General features: G+C 37.5%; 1 protein-coding gene across 1 annotated transcript in view; it reads right to left on the reverse strand.

The window, feature by feature from the left end:
* The window catches only part of MSH3 (mutS homolog 3), a 221,027-nt gene that overhangs the window by 73,090 nt on the left and 125,357 nt on the right, over positions 1 to 22,580 (reverse strand). Inside the window, exons 18-19 of the mRNA XM_057302266.2 lie at positions 15,610 to 15,717; positions 10,422 to 10,533 (exon numbers count right to left, since the gene is read on the reverse strand). Coding sequence (XP_057158249.1) covers positions 10,422 to 10,533; positions 15,610 to 15,717 — 220 coding nt within the window. The remainder of the gene's footprint in view (positions 1 to 10,421; positions 10,534 to 15,609; positions 15,718 to 22,580) is intronic.

The raw sequence follows: 22,580 nt of genomic DNA on the forward strand, positions 1-22,580 counted from the left end.
TTCAAAAGACATGCGATAACAAATGCTGGTGAGGATGTGGAGAAAAGGTAACTCTTGTACACTATTGGTAGGAACGTAAGTTAGTACAACTGTTATGGATAAGAGTTAAAGGTCCTCAGAAAACTAAAAATAGAACTACCACATGATCTAGCAATCCCACTGCTAGGTATATATATATACCCAAAAGAAAGGAAATCAGTATATTGAAGAGACAGCTGCACTCCCATGTTTATTGCAGCACTATTCACAATAGCCAAGATTTGGAAGCAAACTAAGTGTCCATCAACAGATGAATGGACAAAGAAAATGTGGTACACTACACAATGGAGTACTATTCAGCCATAAAAAAGAATAAGATCCTGTCATTTGCAACAACATGGATGGAACTGGAGGATATTATGTTAAGTGAAATAAGCCAGCCACAAAGTGATAAACTTTGCATGTTCTCACTTCTTTGTGGGAACTAAAAATTAAAACAATTAAACTCATGGAGATAAAGAGCAGAAGGATGGTTACTAGAGGCTGGGAAGGGTAGTAGGGGTGAAGAAGGTGAATGGTCCTTGGGTACAAACATATAGTTACATACAATGAATAAGATCTAGTATTTGATAGGACAACACGGTCACTATAGTCAACAAAATTTATTGTACATTTAAAAATAACTAAAAGAGTATAACTGGATTGTTTGTAACATAAAGAAAGGATAAATGCCTGAGGTGATGGATACCCCAGTTACCCTCATGTGAGGGTAACATTATTACACATTCGGTGTCTGTATCAAAATATCTCATGTAATCCATAAATATACACACCTACTATGTGCCCCCAATTTTTGTTTTTTTTTTTTAAAGAATCAATTCTGTGAGGTACCATGGCAGGACTATTCATGACAGCAAAGAGTAGATACAACAGAGAAAATATTAAGGCAATTATGGTATATCCATATTGTTGAAAACCATGAAGCCATTAAAAGTTATCTTAAGACTTTTTAAGAATATAGGAAAATATTCATGTTATAATATTAACTAAAAAAGCAGGATATAAAAATTTGTATATAAAAAATGGCTATTTCTTAAAAAAAATTACAAAGAAAGACAAAGGAAACATTCCAAAATGTTAACAGTGGCTATCTTTGGAATTAAGGAGCAATTTCCTCCCTTTCTTTATATTTCAAATCTTAATCTAACACTTATTTGTAAATGGATTCTACAGCAATGAGAGTACTAACAACCATTTGTTCATTGAATGCATACTATGTCAAGTATTATACAAAAATTTTCACTGTGGCGTCAATTTCTATGAGAGCCTTGATAAGCAAGAAAATAACAGAGTGTGAAAATAAAAGTATAAACATGAATAAAGAATTGGCCCACAAAAGAAAGGTGGTTTCTAGTGTGGACTTTGGACAAGCCAATACACCTCTCTAGGCTTCAGTTTCCTCCCCTCTAAAATCAGGGAGTTGAATTAAATAAGATCTCTCATCCTAAATTCAGGTACATTGCTTGAATATGTGGCCCTGGGTGGAATGAAAGAGCAGGAATTAAATTGGCACCAGAGCTCTGTGCCAGATTTGTTTGGAAGATGAGAAGTTGTGGAATTCGTTTGCATGAAGTACCTGGGAAAAGTGGTGCATGGTGAACCTGGTCAGACTTGGGGATACTGTTGTAGAGACAGATTTTTTCCAGCCCCCACCACCCCTGCCCCAGGATTTGAGGATGTCAAAGAAGAACTAACTTCAAGGCTTTAGAAGCTAAATGTGTTCAACCCACTAAACTCAAATATTTGTAGGTGACAACATGGTGGCTTTCTTAGTAAGCCCTAAGAGACTGCCAGCACGAGATAAGTTGTACATCAGGCACTCTAGTAAACACCAGCAGGAAAAAAGACACACGACTGAAGAATCAGGAGGTCCTCTAGGTAAATAAAACCTCCTGTCTCCATGCCCAGTGCCACTGCCCAGGCAGGTGACTGCAGTAGCTCCTGCTGGGTCTTCCTGCTTCTCCTCTGCCCACAATCCACTCTCCATAGGGCAGCCAGAGTGACTGTCATAAAAAGTAAAACAGAACTTGTTTTTTGCTAAAAGCCCTCATCCAGATCCTCAGAGCACTTCTAAGTGTCTAAAGGTCACAGTCTAAAGGTCACAGTCTGCCTCCGATCCATTCTTCTACCACCCTCCACCATGTTCACTTGGTGCTAGCCAGACTTGATTTCTGCTCTCCTTCCACCTGCCAGAATACAACATGTTCATTCCTGCCTTAAGGCCTTTCTACAGGTCTACACTCAAACATCAACTCCCAGGACACACCTTCCTTGACCACCCAATCTACAGAAGCCCCTCTGCTCTGTCATTCTCTATCACATCAGCCCATTTTATTTTGTTTTCAACCTTCTCTGAAATTACCTGAATTTTCTTGCTTATTTATTACCAATCCCACTTCTAGAAAGTAAGTTCTCATGAGTGCAGGAATTGTGTCTTCTAGTTCATCCCCGTTGCCTAGAACAAGGCTTGGCACAAAGAAGGCACCCAATAAATAGATCAAAGAGATGAATGTAATACACAAAAGGCATTACAGCAGAGATTTCCACCATGTTTACATTTCAAAAACAATCATTTGCTTTCTCTATAAAAATCTGTCAAGAATATATGACCCCCTTGTTTCCACGGTTCCCAAGATGACACAATAAGTAAGGAAATGGTCAAGAAATTTCACTCATCTAATGTGCTAATCTCTTTTAGAAAGATTGTGCGTATTTGAGGCAGCGCACATCAAGGGTTCCCAGATATAAAAGACACATAAAATCTATCGGCAGGACCAGTTAGCATGAGTGAATGTTCTAACCAAATAGCCAGAATCTGAAAGTTGGCAATAACCACCTCTCCACACACTCTGGAGCCTACTGGGAATACCAGACTGGCCTAGACAGTGCCCAAAGCTGGGCTAGCACCAAGCCTAAGGAGGCCACACACAGAGCAAGTTCTCAAGAAACTAAAGGGGGATGAATGAATTAATTAATGATAGCAAACAAAAGCTGGAAGTATTGCGCTGAAGGGACTATGTTGCTGGATAACAACTAGAGAGGACTGCCTTGGCAAACCTATGAAGAGACTAGAAGTACATTCTATTAAGTGTTCCCTTTAGTATTGGCAATATTTGTCTGAATAGCATCAATCAATAAGATCTTAGTATTGTTTATCCAGTATCTAAACAGTGAGTCAAAACTTGTGATAACTAAGCAACTTCCACATAGAATGTCAACTTCTGTGGGGGAAGAGAAGATCTAAAAATAAAAGACAAACTTCAAGATATCTTAAGAAAATCACAGATAACAAGTGCCAGGCACTGTGCTAATGATTTTCTATGTATCACTTCATTTAGTTCTTACAACAATGTCACAGGGTAATACTAATATTACTGGATTCCCATTATACAGGTGAGGAAACAGAGGCCTAAAGCTAAATATCTTTCCCAGCAACTAAGTCGCAGAACTGGAATGTTAAGTGAAGTTCATCCTCTGAGACATGTCTCAATGGGGACGCTTGCTCAATGACAGGGAATCATAGTCACTACTAAATAGGAGAAGACATGTTTTCACTCCATGTGTTCATCACTGAGCACACTAGAATAATGGACAGTCATAATATCCCTGAAGTCAGCAGATGTACAGCAGAAAAAAAATAAAATAAAACTGTCACATGTTAATTTCTAAGACCTGAAAAGCTAATTTTCTGTAAAAAAAAAAAAAAAAAAAAAGAAAAAAAAAAGTGCTATCTTCCTTGACAGGTATAAATATTGACAACTGTCTTTAAAGAAGAATTATGGGAGAACTATTTTTATAACAGCTGCAGACTGCTGAAAAAGTTTGGTAGTTTCAAAGTGTTTTATTCCTCGAAAATGTCAATCAACAGCAGGTTATGGTAAGAGACTCTTGAGTCAAAGCCTCCTCCAGACAAGCTCTCAGCCAAATCTTTGCACTTTTAACCCAAGGTGAACTAGAAACAGAAAGAGGGAAAATGAAGCTGGAGAGCGGCACCAGCTGCATGTTGAGATGCCAAAGTCAGGACTTAAATCCCTCCAACACCTGGATCCTGCCCAATTTACATTCCCCTGGGTGTGAGGGCTGGCTGTGACCCAGCTTAACCACCTCCTTTTACAGATGAGGAAACTAAGGCCCAGCAAGTAATCGTGGTCTATCCAAAATGAGAGTGAAATGACAGCAGAGCAGGATTTTAATTTAAATCTCCTACCATTGTGAGCCACTTTCCCACTACACTTGTGTAACAAAAGTAGTATATGAGAACTTTAAAAACAGAGCAAAGAAAGTGCTTGAATAGAAAGGGATTTTTTCTGGCCAGAGGATGGTGAAGGCTCTCAGGAAGAGGCAGTGTTTTGTTGGGTCCTGCAGGAACAGTGTGAGTCCAATCAATGCAGACAGGTAAGAGATAAGAAGAGAGGGGAGGGCCATTCTGGGCAGAGACAGCGGTGCAGGTCAGAACACTTTATCAGACAAATGTCCTTCTCTATCCATTGTTTCAGAAGCAGGAGAGAGGAGAACCAGAGGAAAGGACTGACAAGAAAACAATATTCAATTGCCATTAATGTTTCCTAGAATTTTAATCCATGGGCCCATGATTCAAAGATCATGCTATGTGAAAAACACCTTTACAGCAGAATCTGTGAGAATATAATTTAGCCATGGAATTAAATTAAGCTTAAAGCTCAGACATATTTTATGGTATGTATTATTACTGTTCCACTTGGTAATTAGGCACAAATTGTCAACAGCTTATGAATATTACTGTAACTAGTCTTTTAAACTTTTATACAGCCAAAGCAAGTATTTCTGGGCCAGCTAGACATTATTTGTACTGAGATAAGGGAAGGAATTGGGAAATCTGTCCTCATCTTTACCAGCTTCAAGCACTTGTTCATGTAACAAACGTGTGAGCACCCATTCCATACCACATGCGGAGCTAATGACTGAAGCACCCTAGGCCCATCCTGATCTCACAAGAAGGGACTGTGACTAGCATCTCAATGTCTACCCTGCCCCAGCAATAAAACACCTGGGCTGTGAATTCTGCTTGGGCTAGAGAGCTACAGGGTTCGAGCGCTTCCTGGGAATCTTCCTGTTGTGCACGTTTGACTCATTTTCTTCCCACCCAACAAACTGAGAAGCTGTCAACCACTCTTTCCCCTCCCCTCCATTAGTTGAAATTTATATTATTTATACTAAAAACAAAAACCCTACAAATGAACTGAAAACCCCAACTTTAACTGCTGTTGAAAATCCATCCACTAAAAAAAAAGAGTCATTTGGTTTAACAAACAATCCTGGGAGAGTTGAGATTGCAGTGGGTTCGCTGGGGTTTCCCTAAGCAGCAGTCCTGGGCTGCCTTACAAGGTGACAGGGGTGCCAAGATACTGACCCCTTAACCCACAGGTGGTGGGTGGGGCTGTGGCGGCCACAGTCCCTGGGCCAGCCTCCTTGGCCTCTGAGCAACCTCTTCCTTCTCCTTTTAATCCAGTGTTCCATTAAAATACTATCATTTTCTGTGTGATGCAAAGTGAAAAAGGTTGGAAAGCACTGGCTTGCCTTAAAATATGTTTATGTTTTGGGAAACAGTTCAAGACGACCCAACCTGAGCAACCTCTGGCAGATCATTTCCCCTTTCTGAACCATAGTTTACTCAGAAGTATGAAGACGTGGTTACACTAAAAGATCCCAAATTTCCCTTTTAGTTTGACAGTAAAATTATTCTGTAAATTGGGGCAATCCCCATATAATATCCTGAAAAAAAACATTTTGTGTAGAAAATAAAAGGCAAAAATTTCAAGTGAGACTTGGAGACTGCTGAAGGCTTCTAGCTAATCCTTATTGATTTATTAAATCTGATTAGGTGCCAGCTATGTGCCAGAGAACTGTGACTGATCCTGGGATTACACATAGGTGACAGAGATGTAGTCCCTGTTCTCTTCATGCTTACAGTCCACTGGGAAAGGCAGACAAAAAAAGAATGATTATAATTTGGTGGAATAAGTACTGAGATGTGGAGAAATAGAGTGGCGAGGGTATGTGAGAGGGTTACCCATCCCAGCTGGGCAAAGGAAGGCTGAGTGCAAGAGCTGACATCCAAGGCAAGACTTGAACAAGCCAGAGCTGGGGAGTCGGGTGGGCGTTGGGTGGGTGGATGTTGGAGTGTGTGAGGCGGGAGTGGGTGGGGTGGGGAAAGATGACATTCTAGGCAGAGGGAACACCATCTGCCAAGTCCCAGAGGCACAGTGACTTGGGAACGGCATGAAGTCCAATCTGGCTGGAGTGTGAAGTATGAATTCAAAAGGGAGAGTGGCATGGCATGTTCCAGAAGCCCTGTGGCTGCAGAGTAGAGAATCCATGGAGGTGGGCAGGGTGGAGGAGGGAGCTCCAGCGGTGACCACATGTATAAATGCTTGGATTATATAGTGAATCAAGGAAGGGGACAAAAAGAAAGAGTATTTTAAAAAGTATTCTTAAAACTGGGAGAGGAAAAGCGGGCAGAAAGTTGGCTTATTCAGAAGCACTATAATAAGTTCATGTAATACAGAATACAGAAAAGTATACTTATAGTTACATGTACAAAGCACCAGTTCTTAAAACCACATGATTATCAAAAACAACAATGTCATTTAACTTTGAAATTATTTTCAGGGTATATTTTATAATTAACATCCATAAAATATTTTAAATTGAATTTTACGTAAGTTCTTTCTCAACACTATCCCTATATATAAATTTTTACCCTGAAAAATAGAATGCACTTCACCATAGCAACAGTTCTATATCAACTCCTACTCAAGTTAGAAAAAGCATATGTAATAGAAACGAATATTCTGGAATATTCTGAGGTGCCTGCTTGAAAAAAAAATTACTCCATTTATTTTGTAAAGATTTAAATGTAAGAGTTCAATGTTTCTTTAAAACATTATTGTAATTAGACAGAAGGCTATTTTAGTTCTTCAAATCTTGCTTTATTAAAGTGTAACATACGTTTTGAAAGAAAAAGAATGAAAAAGGAAAGAAAAAAAGAAATAAGTCAATCCCAAGGGTAATATTCTTGAGGTCAAGTAGATGGGCAGGGAAACAGTAACAGGAAATTATTTTAAGAAACTTATAGTTCTAATATTTAGTTGCTTAGTTTATATTTAACTTATATTACTTTCTCAAGAAAAGCTATATCCTACTGGTATTATGAGAACTGAAAAAAAAAATTCTTATGTTGACATAGTCTTCTTTTTTTTTTTTTTTTTGAGACAGTCTCACTCTGTTGCTCAGGCTGGAGTGCAGCGGCCTCCTGGGTTCAAGCAATTCTCCTGCCTCGGCCTCCTGAGTAGCTGGAATCTTAGGGAGGCGCCACCATGCCCAGCTAATTTTTATGTTTAGTAGAGACAGGGTTTTGCCATGTTGGCCAGGTTGGTCTCGACCTCCTGACTTCAACTAATCCTCCTGCCTCGGCCTCTCAAAGACATAGTCTTCTTTTTAAAGACAATAAAAAGATTGGTACTTATTAACTTGTTTGACTACCACATATAAAAATTTCCTAAAAAGAATGCACAAGTTTATAGACATTGGGTCTTAGGTTGCTATGGTATGAATATTTGTCTCTCTCCCAAATTCGTATGTTGAAATCCTAACCCTCAAGGCAATGGTATTAGAAGATGGGGCCTTCAGGAGATGACAAGTTCATGAGGGCCTGAGAGAGACCCCTTATCCCTTCCACTGTGTGAATACATGAGTAAGAGACCCTTTACCCATTCCACCATGTGAGGTGTCATCTAGGAACCAGGAAACAGGCCCTCACCAGAAACTGAATCTGCTGGTACCTTGATCTTGGACTTTCCAGCCTCTACAACTCTGAGTAATAAATTTCTGTTGTTTATGAGCTACTCAGTCTATGATATTTTGTTACGGCAGCCTGAACAGACTAAGACATGCATTATATACTACCAACAAGTCTTGTTATGATATGAAAATCCATATTATAAATTAAACTAGATGTCATTCAAAGTATTTCCCTTCACATCCCCCTCTCATGGCCAGCCAAATGCACCATGCCACACATCTCTGCCACCTCTGCTCACAGCCCAAGGTAGAATACTCTGTTACAGTCCCAGCTCGCTACTACTCTGAGCTTTCTCTGATCTACATTCCAAATGCTCCCCTACATCTCAATTCTTTCACTGTCCTCAGAAGAGTTCCTTAGTACTTCTGTTTCTAACCACCTTGCTTAACATTTCCTTCATACACTAAAATGAAAACTGGCTGGCTGTTTGTTATTCCCCTGCAGCTCTCTCATTTGGGCGCTGACCTTTCTGCCACATCCAACCATGGACCATGTACCTCAGGGTTCAGGGTTCAGAAGCTCTTCTTTAGGGCTTTACCACTGTCTGTCCTCAATCTAAGCTATCTATAAACTTCAGGATTCCCAATCGCCATTCCTCGCAATCTCAGACACCTGGATCCCTGTTTTCCTCCATGGCATATCTTGCTGTTATCTTAGATTTCAACATTCACATGGACAACTTTTTCCCAAACTCTGTTCCTTGATCTCTTCATCTCCAAAGACCTTCTCCCTTCTGCTACCCACCTTCCATAGCCATACATAGGATCTTGCCATCAACCAGAAAAACAGCACATTTGATATCTGAAAGTCAGGCATTTTATTCTCTGATACCTTCTCTCTCACATAACTACTCCCTACATATTAATTTTTTGACCCATCACCATACCGTTTTACCCCATGTCCTTGACCAAATTCTCATCAGGTTTTTTCTCTGAGCCCTCTTCTGGACTAGTTCTCAACTTTGACCTATAAAAACCTAGAGACTTTGAGTAAAAATGATTTTGTCCACCCTCCCTACTTAGAAGTTACCCCACTAGCATAGTTTCTAACAGCTCAAGGCTGCATCCTTAGGATGACCCCAGCCCCACTAAAAGTATCTGCCTGAGAAAACTCAGTGCTGCCAGGATTCGCCATTCCAGCCAAAATTTGGTGACAGGCAGCCAGATGGTGAAGCCCTTCTTAGAACAGTTACCTTAGAAAGCTTGCAATTATAAATACTTTTTCTGCCCCTTTGTGATGTAAATCTATCACCCAGAATTGTCTTCTTAAGGACCAGAGAGCTGACTCTTTGAAATGTGGTATAAGCAAACAATTAGTAAACCCAGATGGGTTTCAAATAACCACACCTCACTCTCTCTCCTCCCCCAGCTCATTCCCTTTCCCTGTTCCCTCGTATTCCCTTTAAAACACCCAGTCATCTATGCCAAAATGAAGTCAAGTTCAGTTCACACCGGACTCTTCCCTATGCAGGAGTATTACTGAATAAGATCAATCCTTACCACTTAGTGCCCAGCTCCATTTAGCTTTGACAATGGAACTCAAACACCCTGCCATGACTTCACTATTTTTACCCAGCTTCTATCACTCTCTTGCTAGTATTCTTAATCTTTTAGGGGTAAAAATGCAAATTTCTTGATATGAGTGAACTGGCCTCTTCCTTATCTCTGAACACTTCTTTGTTCACACTCTGTACTCCAACCTTACTCATCATCTTTCAGTTCCTCGAATTCCTCCTGCTATGCTTCACTTCCAATATCTGCCATGCTGGTTCTTCTACCTGGAATACTCCCCTTCAATACCTTAGCTTGCACTGACTCATTCTTCAGTTGGTATCTCCTCCCTGGGGAACATTCCTCAATGCTTCCCTGCCCTTGGGTTAGGCCAACCTGCTACCTATCCCCAGGCCATCCTGGTCTCCTCTATCATGCCATGCACTAAGCTGTATTGCACTAGCCTATCTTCTCTGCTATACAACAAGCTCTGTGAGGGCAGGGAAGAGTTCTGTCTTGCTTACTAGTCTCTGTTCCTAATACTTCATTACCTGAGACACAGGCACTCAGTAAGTATGTGTTAAGTAAATTAAGTATTCAGGATCATTTGTGTTATGTAAGAGAAATCCAGCCCCTATAATGAAAATTCTCATCACTGGAATCTGCAAAGGCATCTCTGATTCTTGCATAGAACATCTGAAAATAGTCACAGTACAAAGGATGGAACACTACATGCTAATATGAATTTGCAAAACTATGGTATAATTCCAACTCTATTTGCATATTGGGTATTTACAAATGTAAAATATTTTTATTGGGTTACCTAGGATAACTAATTAGAACTAAACTTTTAGTTACTAAACCTATTGATAATCTTCCATTGGAAATAGCACCAATTCCACATTTCGTGGTAAATATAAAACTATGTCCAGGCTTAGCCCATTTAAAGCCAAAGTTGAAATTTGGGTAACTTTTAATTATAAAAATGTTTCTTTGGTATGTAAAAGTTTGGGATGTTATCATCGACTTATTTTTTGGCATAAGGTACTTACCGATAAATCTGTATTATTTGGGACATATTGATCCTGTTCTCCCAGCAACACATCAATCACAGGGTGCCTTCCATTTTTTATTACGATTTTTCTTTCTTCTTGTACAGTTGGTCTGCAAAAAAGAAATATGTTTCAATTTACTAGGCATGGAAATAGCCTTAAAAAAAAAACAAAACTCTAAGATAGCATGAAAAATTTCAGTACTCTGTTTGTACGACAGAAAACAAAACTTTAAACATAGATTTTAAGAACATATGTCCAGAATAAAACCTTGAGTATAAAAGTTAAATTTGAACTATAAGATCAAAATTGGGAAAACATTTATTATTATAATAGTGCACTGAAGCACATACTTTAGGAGAGTCTTATAAATGGCTTCACCCTTGTAGTTTACCTTTACAAGATCTTTTTTTTCTTTTCTTTCTTTTTTTTTTTATTTAAGAGATAGGGTCTCAGTGTGCTGCCCAGGCTGCAGTGCAGTGACTATTCACAGACACAATCATAGCACACTACAGCTTCAAGCTCCTAGGCTCAAGTGATCCTCTTGCCTCTGCTTCTTGAGGAGGCTGGGACTATAGGTGCATGTCACCATGCTGGGCTTTATTCTTCATTTTTCTATTGTTGTCTGAGATCAAACCAATATTTTCATCAGTAAAGATAACAGTTCAGATTATTGCTACTTATTTTCATTAATGAATATAATAAAGTAAATCACATAAAATTATTTCTAGACGTAATTATTAATATAAACTATGTGTTGGACTTGGAAATGAAATGACCTAAAATTTTCATACGCTGTTCAATTAAAACATCTTTCTACGGTCTTTTGTATCTTTTACTTTGATACAAGAATCATTTTTTGACCTTGTTGTTCTTTATGCTTTTTAAAGACCTCTATATCTGTTTTATCTACAGCTTTAGCTGTGTATTCAAGCACCTCTGAGCCCTGCCCTACTCTCAGCTCTCCTTCCCAGATGTTACTACTGAGACCAGCTTGGTGTCTACCCTTTCCAACCTTCTTCTGTGCATTTATGTTTATGTATGCATCACACTGGTTGTGATTTCTTTGGAAAAGTCATACTGTAATCTATCATTCTGTAACTTAAAAAATTCAATAGTTTATTTTAACTCTCACTACACACACAAAAAATAGATTTCACCATTTACTATCTGGATTTAATATATTCCTTTAAAGTCATTTCACAAATAATTTTACAGAAATGAGAATAAGGGGATAGTAAAAAAAATCAACCTCATGACAAATTTTAATAAGAATTTAAACACAGCAAATCTCAAAAGTTTTATTCCATATTCTCCTGGTTTTCAAGGCATATATATCTGAAATGGGTAAGACATTCTGAATGTCATTGCTCATCAGCCGTCAAGCATGCATCTGGAACATATTCATTCATAAATACTAAATTCCAAATTTCAATACATTTCTAATAGCTTCTAGAGCTGATTATTTCTGATTCTTTTCACATTTGTATCAACAAAAATGCAAATACTTGAAGAAGTTTTTGAAATCTTTTAAAGCTCATAATTTTCTTAAAGAGATGGTCATCTTTGCTCCATAATTGCAAAATATTTTCATTTTCTGACTTATCAACACCAATTAGAATAATCAAATGAGTACCTTTATTTCTACATCATCTATATCCTTTCAATCTCCTGTCTGTCTATAAATTGTAACCTATAAATTGTATCAAGTAAATTTTAGTGAATAAATATTATAAAAGATAGAAGAATACTATCACATCTTTCAGCAAAACAGGACAGTCCAGGTTCTTGTCACCAAATATTACATGATGAATGTTTCCTATTGAATGACTAACTGGACAAGAATAACAGAGTTCATTTTGCCCTTACAAATATATTATTCACACACCAACTTTTGAGTTTGAGAAAATTTACCTAGGATATTTTCTGAGCATTCAGAATCTCAGATTTTGCTGATACATGAAATTTCACCATCACCATGAATATGCAGGGCACTGGTTTTTTTCTCTTCACATTCATCATCTGATTAAGCTAATAATTATGAAAGGCCTTCTGTCAATTTTGTTCTCTTTGCCTTTACGGGTGAACAACGAAAAATTCTGAATTTTCAACTGTGTTCAATGAAAATTAGAAGCAGACTCCAACTGTGGCATCTGCACTCTTCTTTAATACCTTCTTGGAAGATGATGTAACGCGGGCAATACAATAAGAAAACAGAAGGATGACGTGATAGTGATTTCTCCCCTCACTTCTGCATCATCATTCTCTCATTTTCTTTTCATTTTAGACTTTTATATTATTGTTGAAACAAATGATAAACAATGTTAAAACAATACTCAGGATGATGAAATAACAAAATGTTCCAAGATACAGAAAAAATAAGATCACTAAAGATCCCAAAATGCATCTTACATTTATAAAACAATCCAATAAACCCACATGGTAAGTGTAAGACAGAGTAAGTTTTACTCTCCTTTTTAAAGGAAAAAAAGTAAACTTTGTCTTTGTTCTTTAGATGGCCTTTAAGAAACTGAAATTAGGTTCAATAGGCCCTTACAGTAGAGTATACTGAAGATCACTTCTTGTCAGATTTTCAAAGCTGCTACACATTTTCCACTGTTAAACATTTAGATTGCATCCAAATTTTTACTTATAAACGATGACGCAATGAACAATCCTATACACATCTCCATGTGTACAAGTCCAAGTGTTTCCCAAAGCTAGAGTAAATTTTTAAAGTGGGATTCCTAAGTCACAGAGTATGCATATTTTTTATTTTAATAGACAAGAGTAGATATGCCAATCTACCTTCCTACAAGCAGGATATGAAAGTTAACTTGTTTTCTCATACCCTCACTTAAAGTTGGTATTATTAAACTTTCTAATGTTTGTCAACATAACAGGTACACAGCGTTATCCCATTGTTTTAATTTGCACTCACTGATTACTAAGATTGAACATCTTTTCATCAGTTTCTTGGTGATTCATTGGTCTTTTTTCAAAAGCATAATATCCTACCAATGACCTCCTATAGTTCTTTGACTCAGAACTTTCATGTGTAACCACATTTCTGAACTTGCTCATAACACCAATAAATACTACTTTCCTAAATTATTCTTCTTAAATATATCTGGCTAATAAAATCCCAGATGCTCTCACATTTTGCAAAGAAAGTGACTACAGGACAGGCGCTATGGCTCACGTCTATAATTCCAGCACTTTGGAAGGCCAAGGCAGGTGGATTGCTTGAAGCCAGGAGTTCAAGACCAGCCTGGCCAACATGGTAAAACCCCATCTCTACCAAAAATATGAAAATTAGCCAGGCGTGGTGGCACACGCCTGTAATCTCAGCTACTCAGGGGGCTGAGGCAGGAGAATCCCTTGAACCTGGGAGGCAGAGGTTGCAGTGAGTCGAGATCGCACCACTGCGTTCCAGCCTGGGCCACAGAGTGAGACTCTGTCTCAGGAAAAAAAAAAAAAAAAAAAACAAAGTGACTACAGTGTCTTCTGAGTAAATACTTTGAAATCATCTGTTGGAGAGAGACACTGAAAATTATGAAAAAAGGATAGTTTTTGGATTTTAGAGTGTAATTCTGAAGACAAGATTTTTTGTCTAGGTGGGTTACAAATTCATTGTAAAAGAAAAAAATGAAAGTATTTGTGACATTAATTTTAAAATAAAATCCTAGGTGCTCTGCCAAGTGAAATCATTATATAATATTCATGACACTGATATGATTTACCAGGAAGATTTTCACTTTGGAACAAAATTTTAAGTGATTTTTTCTGCACTAAAATTTACATCGACTTATTCTGTTGCTATCAAAATTATATAATGACAAAACGCTTCCTGGCAGAAAAGGATGCAAAGGATAACTCACAGAGCTGGGAGGATACACTAGGATAGAACACGCATAGCAAGAAAGCATACTGATGAAACCTATGGCAGTGAAGGGAATAATCTAGATGCCTCCTGGAAAGAATAAAACATTTGAACTTGAACAACTTTATTTAATTTTTTTTTTTTAAATTCTATCTCTCTCTTTTTTTTTTTTTTTTTTTTGAGACAGGCTCTTGCTCTGTCACCCAGGCTGGAGTGCATGGGCACTATCATGGCTCACTGCAGCCTCAAACTTCTGAGCTCAAGCAATCCTCAGTGTCCCAAGCAGCTGGAACTACAGGTGTGCACCACCACGCCCAGCTAATTTTTTAATTTTTGTAGAGATAGGGTCTCAATATGTTGCCCAGGCTGGTCTCAAAATCCTGGTTTCAAGAGATGCTCCTGCCTCAGCCTCCCAAAATGCTGGGATTACAGGCATGAGCCACCAAGCCTAGTCTTACTTTTTCTTAAGTATATATAAAATCAAGCTTTGGAAGACATACAACTTGTATGAAAGTTTTGTCTGAAAAAAAAAATTTTTTTTTGAGACAGAGTCTCACTCTCTTGCCCAGGCTGGAGTGCAGTGGCACGATCTTGGCTCACTGCAACCTCCACCTCCTGGGTTCAAGCAATTCTCCCGCCTCAGCTTTCTGAGTAGCTGGGATTACAGGCACATGATACCACACCCGGCTAATTTTTTTGTATTTTTAGTAGAGATGGGATTTCACTGTGTTAGCCAGGATGGTCTCGATGCCTTAACCTCGTGATCTGCCTGCCTCAGCCTCCCAAAGTGCTGGGATTAGAGGCGTGAGCCACGTGCCCAGCCATCTGAATTTTAAAGTTAGATTTGTTTGTGCTAACATCCTTTATGAAAAAGAGAATAAATATTCCATGTTGGGATGTTTAGAGGTCAATAAAGAATAGTGGGATGAATATGGGCTCTTAACAAAAGGAACAGATCACTAAAATGCCCCTCAGTCCCTATCTTCTCAGTCTTTTCTTGCCTAATCAAACTTTTATAATTATAAAAGTGTTCAAGTAAAAGCTAACAAATGAAAAGAGTGCTGAAACTTTATAAAAATGTCACCCACATAAACTTTAACATCTGCTTTCATTGTACTCAGTGACAGAGCAAGCAAGAAATGAATTTAATTTTCAAATCAAGCTATATATGTATGACATTCAGCTTTCCCAAGAGTCTAACACATTTGAGTAACTGTAATATTTTATAATAAAGACACTATAATTAATTGAATAATGTCATCTTATCTAAAGCACTGATAAAGAGGAAAATGAAAAATATATTACCTGCAGTAATCTCCTTGTTTAGCGACCTTGGCCAGGGAGAAAATGCAGTCAACAGTTGCTAGGTGATGCACTGCTTTACACAAGGAGTGATAATGTTCACTGAATTTCCTATGGAAGCAGCAGCAACAACAAAAAGGTGAGCAAACTGATATCTTAAACCTATAATAGCTCTACAACAAGCAATCACTTTATCAGCTAGTGTAAGCATACAGATGATCAGCAGGCATTCCTAACAGTTAAGAGAAATGGAGATTACACCAAACAGCTTTACTTTTTAATATAATAACTAAATTATTGAGGCTTCTGTTTTGTATATAAATTTAAAACAACTTCTATGTAAAGATATCAACCATTAAGAATATATCACAGATTTCATCTGACCCTGACATTTGAACTTAAGATATAACATAAATATAGCAGTCATTTTCATTTTGCTTCAATAACATCATGAAATATTCATGTGGATCAGCTTCCCTTGTGCTTCTCCTTCATAGCATCCTCCAAATCCGGAATAACAGTTTCAACACCTTTCTCTCACACTAAACTGGAAGCTTCTTGAAAGCAGGTTGTCTATCTCATTAACCCCATTGTAGACCTAACATCTAGTTTATAATGTTGGCATAAAATAAACACTGTAATAAATATTTATTGAAGACAAGGGGAAAAGGTACTTTTTTCACTTATCTTCAGTTATCTTATTAATAATGCATATAAAAACTAAATTTCAGATTTGTTTTTTAAAAGATAATGGTCATTGCCTCAAGTCTCTGGCTACTTAAAACTATAATATTTATTGATCTAAAAGCCTAAATGGCTTTTAATGAAAAACTTATTCGGAAAACATACATGAATACTTTTTTATACTTTTTTCTTTTTTCTTAAATTATCCCATTATCTCATATCATAGTATTTTATGTCAATGTATGTAGTGTCATATAAATTGTGGACATCTGTATGTAGTGATCAATTGTGGATGTGTGAAGTGTACATAATTAAACTACAAAAAGGACCCAAAACTTAATTTTTAAGAATGGCCAAGTATAAAGTATCTTTTTAAGTAACAGGAAATATATAGCTGAGCTTAAATCTTTATAGTAACTACTCTGCCTCCAAGAGAGATTAAGAGGCACAAAAAATGTTTAAGTAGGTGGTGATAAGTCACAAATTCTTCAAAGACTGGAAAATGAGAAAATGTAATAAACTAACTGTAAATAGGTCCAAAAGGAAAGCTGAAAGGAAAACAAACATTTACTAATCAAAGACTACGAAGAAGCCACTACATATTCTTTACAACAACCATAAAGGTAGGTCTTCATTACCTAAGTTTTACAAATGAAGTTCAGAGAGAAAAAGCCGTTAGCCTAAAGCAATTGAGCCTAGACTCAAACTGTGCTCTTCCTATCACCCTACCTCACAGTGCAATTTTACAGACTCCTACTAGCATCTTTCCTTATTTTTGTGCATACATAGAAATAAAATAGAAATAAGGTGCCTACTTTCTTTTTTAATTTATTTTTTAATTAATTAATTAATTATTATTATACTTTAAGTTTTAGGGTACATGTGCACAATGTGCAGGTTAGTTACATATGTATACATGGGCCATGCTGGTGCGCTGCACCCACTAACTCGTCATCTAGCGTTAGGTATATCTCCCAATGTTATCCCTCCCCCCTTCCCCCCACCCCACAACAGTCCCCAGAGTGTGATGTTCCCCTTCCTGTGTCCATGTGTTCTCATTGTTCAATTCCCACCTATGAGTAAGAACATGCGGTGTTTGGTTTTTTGTTCTTGTGATAGTTTACTGAGAAGGATGATTTCCAATTTCATCCATGTCCCTACAAAGGACATGAACTCATCATTTTTTATGGCTGCATAGTATTCCATGGTGTATATGTGCCACATTTTCTTAATCCAGTCTATCATTCTTGGACATTTGGGTTGGTTCCAAGTCTTTGCTATTGTGAATAATGCCACAATAAACATACGTGTGCATGTGTCTTTATAGCAGCATGATTTATAGTCCTTTGGGTATATACCCAGTAATGGGATGGCTGGGTCATGGGTATATACCCAGTAATGGGATGGCTGGGTCAAATGGTATTTCTAGTTCTAGATCCCTGAGGAATTGCCACACTGACTTCCACAATGGTTGAACTAGGTTACAGTCCCACCAACAGTGTAAAAGTGTTCCTATTTCTCCACATCCTCTCCAGCACCTGTTGTTTCCTGACTTTTTAATGATTGCCATTCTAACTGGTGTGAGATGGTATCTCATTGTGGTTTTGATTTGCATTTCTCTGATGGCCAGTGATGGTGAGCATTTTTTCATGTGGCCAGTGGCGCAATGGATAACGCGTCTGACCACGGATCAGAAGGTGCCTACTTTCTACATTTAAAAAATAGTGTAGCTCAGATATTCTGTACGACCTTTTAAAGATGATCCAAAAACATGAAAAAGACAACAAACGGACAATAAATGCCTCTCTTAAAAAACATTTCTCTATTGTAGTGTGGGTTTCAGAAATGTTGAGACAGTCTGTTTACTACTGAAATCCAAAGATTTCTACAGTGCTTCCTAGCTTGAAAAAGATATCCAGATTACACTACTAGAATGATGGACTATTCCTATATAATCATCATGACTTTTTAAAACTGTAACTTCTGATATTTCTAGTATTATTAGAATAAAGTATTGTACATAAATGACTTTTTCCAGATACTAGAAACAACATTTTAACTATCCAGCTTTATTTCTGTTTTTTGTGAACCGAAAAATATATTCACAGTATACTGTATACTTATTTACTGAGTAGATAGAACATAATGAATATAACTTATCTATTTCTCACTGAATTAAAGTTCATCAAAAACAAATAATACGATTCCCACCAACAGTGTTATAATCTGTGCAAAACCACAAACACAAAACGGACAGGCCCCTAGCATCAGACAGGCAGCCCTCAGTCACCACTTTAAAATGTGGAGGGAAGTGGGGATGGCTAATGGGTCCAAAAAAATAGAAAGAATGAATAAGACCTACTATTTGATAGCACAATAGGATTACTATAGTCATAACTTAATTGTGTATTTTGGAGTGGCTTAAAGAGTGTAATTGGATTGTTTGTAACTCTAAGGATAACTGCTTGAGGGCATGGATACCCCATTCTCCGTGATATGCTTATTTCACATTGCATGCCTGTATCAAAATATCTCACGTACCCCATAAATATATACACCTACTATATACCCACAAACATTTAATTAAATAAAACAAAATAAAATGCTCTCTAGTTTTGAAGATGCCACATGTTGCATTGACCTAACTGCCCTGGGTGTTTAGAGTTAAGAGTCACCCTAAACCCGAGTGGGTGCCCACTGACTTTGCCTTGTTATTCCTGCTCTGGCTTCGACTTTATTTATTTATTTATTATTTATTTATTTTTTTTTTTTGCGATGTAGTAGTCTCACTCTTTCGCCGAGGCTGGAGTGTAGTGGCATGATCTCAGCTCACTGCAACCTCTGCCTCCCAGATTCCAGCGATTCTCCTGCCTCAGCCTCCAGAGTAGCTGGGATTATAGGCATGCACCACCACACCCAGCAAATTTTTGTACTTTTAGTAGAGACGGGGTTTCCCCATGTTGGCCAGGCTAGTCTCGAATTCCTGGCCTCAAGCAGTCCACCTGTCTCAGTCTCCGAAAGTGCTGGGATTACAGGCATGAGCCACTGCGTCAGCCATGGCTCTGACTTTAGATCTGACCACTTGTTGCCCTCTTGCACTGTGGCGTATGCTGTCTTTGTTCTAATTACTGACCCATCCGGTCCTCCTATCTAGGCACCCTCTCTTTTGCCAGAAAGCAGCCATATTTGGTATTTCTGCCCTTGCCTCTCTGGACATGAGTATCAAAGCTTTAGCAGTAACAAATGGTCAATTTTTTTCTCACTCTTTCCTTCCTTCTCAGGTCCTGCCCAGGTCCTCAAGACTCTAATTTGCTACTACTCAGCAGCTTGACTTGAGGGTAGCTGTCTCTGATGATCTAATTCTTAAGATGGAAATGAGTTAACACAGCTCTTAGTGGGTCCCATTTCAGTTAAAACAACAAAAAAGCAACAAGGGATAAGTAATTATTTTGATATGAACAACAATGCTCTTTCTGATGTCAATGGTATAAATAAGACATGAATAAAATGAAAAACTATCATAAACCTATAACATCATAACTCTTAAAGAAGCCTTGTTTGACGTCTTGGTCTTTGTCCATTTGATACACTTTGCCAAACTTCAAAGAGATTATCCATACTTAGAAAAATGGTAAGCTGAAAAATGGTCAATGCAGGTAACAATCTGGTAGACTGGGTTTATAGCATAACAACAAGCAATTTTATCACTATGCTACCAACCAACTTAAGGATGAAGTCAAGGCACTATGATTTAACCTCTGGCCAAGAGATATTGCTGGGTCCATAGGAAGCAGATGAAGACACTTTGGTTCTAAAGCTGTTATAGTGTTATGATGACTAGAGAAGTTTACCATGAAGTGTTGCTCAATGATATCTGAAGTTAATAAAAATTGAAAATATTTGCAAATGAATTTCTATAATTTTTTATTATGATATTATAATTCAATTTTTAAATAATTTGCAATTGAGAAGATTACTGAATATACACAGTCCATCTTCTAGAACAAAAAAAAGAGAGACATGTTTCAAGGGAGGATTTAATCCACAGCAGTGTCTACAGCCTTAATTTCTGACAACATTTTGATCAAAAGTAATGTGACTAATGCACAACAGTTAGTACCTCAGTAAGTGACAAATACATTTGTAATGCTGGTATTCAATCCTCTGATGTCAGGTTCATTGAGGTTAATCATTTTTTTAATGATATCATAGTCACACCATCTGGTACCTCAATAAATAGTGTACATAACAATCAATGCTGCTCTCAAGTGGGGGCTCTAGTTGCAAAATGCTCTAGCTAAATTTCAGCCAATATTCTTTTTCTGGATAAAAACTTTCATACACTTTTCTTATTCTGAAAGTAATATATGTACATTATAGGAACTTCTGAAATCATGCTCAGTCATCCCTCAGTATCCATAGGGGATTGGTTCTAGGACCCCCTGCAGATGCTAAAATCCAATATGCTCAAATCCCTTACATAAAATGGTAAAGTACTTGTATATAACCTATGTACATCCTCCCATAGACTTTAAATATCTCTAGATTACTTATAACACATAATACAATGTAAATGCTATAAATAAATAGCAGTTATACTGTACTGTTTCAGAAATAATAACAAGGGGGAAAAAAGCCTGTATGTGTTCAGTATAGATGCTACCATCCTTTTCATTCCTTGAATATTTTCAATCTGCAGTTGGTTAAATCCATGGATGCAGAACCCACAGATATCAAGAGCCAACTGCATTTGCAAAGTAAAGAAATTAAAATCACCAGTAACCTCACCATCCAGAAATAATCAGTTAACATTTTGAGTCTACATATACATATATATGTATGTTCGTATGTATATAGGAATAGATATTTCTCCAAAGATATACACATAGCCAATAAGCATATTAGTAATACAATAATAAGCATATATAATCTTTAAAAATATAAAAGTCTGCATGCTGTGCATTATGTAAATATACACATATAAAACTGTATCATACTTTTACTTTACATGATTTTCTTCACTTAGTAATTAGAGTATCATATGCTTCTGTGATGTTATATTTACTGTTAGCTCACTCTTCGCAACTCTCAATTACAGCCTAGGGATAATATAATAAAAACTCCTGGGTCAACCTAGTAGAAGGCCCAGTCAGAAGGCCAATACAGTAAGAATGGTTTGAGGTAATAATGGGCTGTTAGAAGACAACAGAAGAAGGGACAAATCAAAGAAACACCTCAAAGGGGGAAAAAGACAATCAGAAATTTGATAACAGGTTGGACATAGCCCAGGAGTTCAAGATTATGCTGGGGAACATAGAGAAACCCTGTCTCTACAAAAACACTTAAAAATTAGCCAGGTGTGGCGCTGCATGCCTGTGGTCCCAGCTACTAGGGGGCTGAGGTGGAAGGATTGCTTGAGCTGGGGAGGTAGAGATTGCAATGAGTCATGATTGTATCACTGCACTCCAGCCTGGGTGGCAGAGCAAGGAAAAAAAAAAAAAAAAGAACTTGGTAACAGATAAAGGGACCAAAAGGAAGAAAGAATCAAGAATAACACCAGGATGATTAGCCTGGGAGACCTCAACTTTCTTTAGTCTGGAATAATGACAAGAGAATAGAAGCCAGATCTATGAAATCATGTAAGGTCTGAATAGAATGAACATGAAATTACCTCACCAAATCCCAGGACCCTTCTAGAATGTGAGTCCTTGAAGACTGAAAGGTGTAATTTTAGTTCAGTTTTCACATTCTCAGTGGTAATACTAAGGAAAAAGCCAGGAGAACTGAAACACTCAAAGGCCCTGAAAACCCTTAAAATAGAAAATTGAAAGTGAAATAGAAAAGAAACTGAATAGACAAAATTTCCATCCCTCCATTCAAGACTCTGAGTCAAGATAATCTCAAAAGATTTAAGTAAATTGGAATCTCTTCCTGGTCTTACAATTCAAGACTCCTCAGGGCAAAAAGACTGATACCAACTTACTACCTTGTAAAAATTCTCACATATCTTTTTTGTTTTTAGTTTTTTTCATTTGTCGGGTTGATTACTTGAAATACAATAAAGCTCCCTGAAGGACGTCACTGAATTTTTACTGTTTAAGGTTTTATTTATTTATTTGAGACAGTCACGCTCTGTTGCCCAGGCTGGAGTGCAGAGGCGCAATCTCGGCTCACTGCAACCTCCGCCTCCCCGGTTCAAGTGATTCTCGTGCATTAGCTTACTGAGTTACGTGGGATTACAGGTACACGCCACCACACCCGGCTAATTTTTGTATTTTTAGTAGAAACAG

Source organism: Pan paniscus, chromosome 4 (genome assembly GCF_029289425.2).
Source record: "Pan paniscus chromosome 4, NHGRI_mPanPan1-v2.0_pri, whole genome shotgun sequence".
In the NCBI taxonomy this organism is placed as follows: Eukaryota; Metazoa; Chordata; class Mammalia; order Primates; family Hominidae; genus Pan; species Pan paniscus.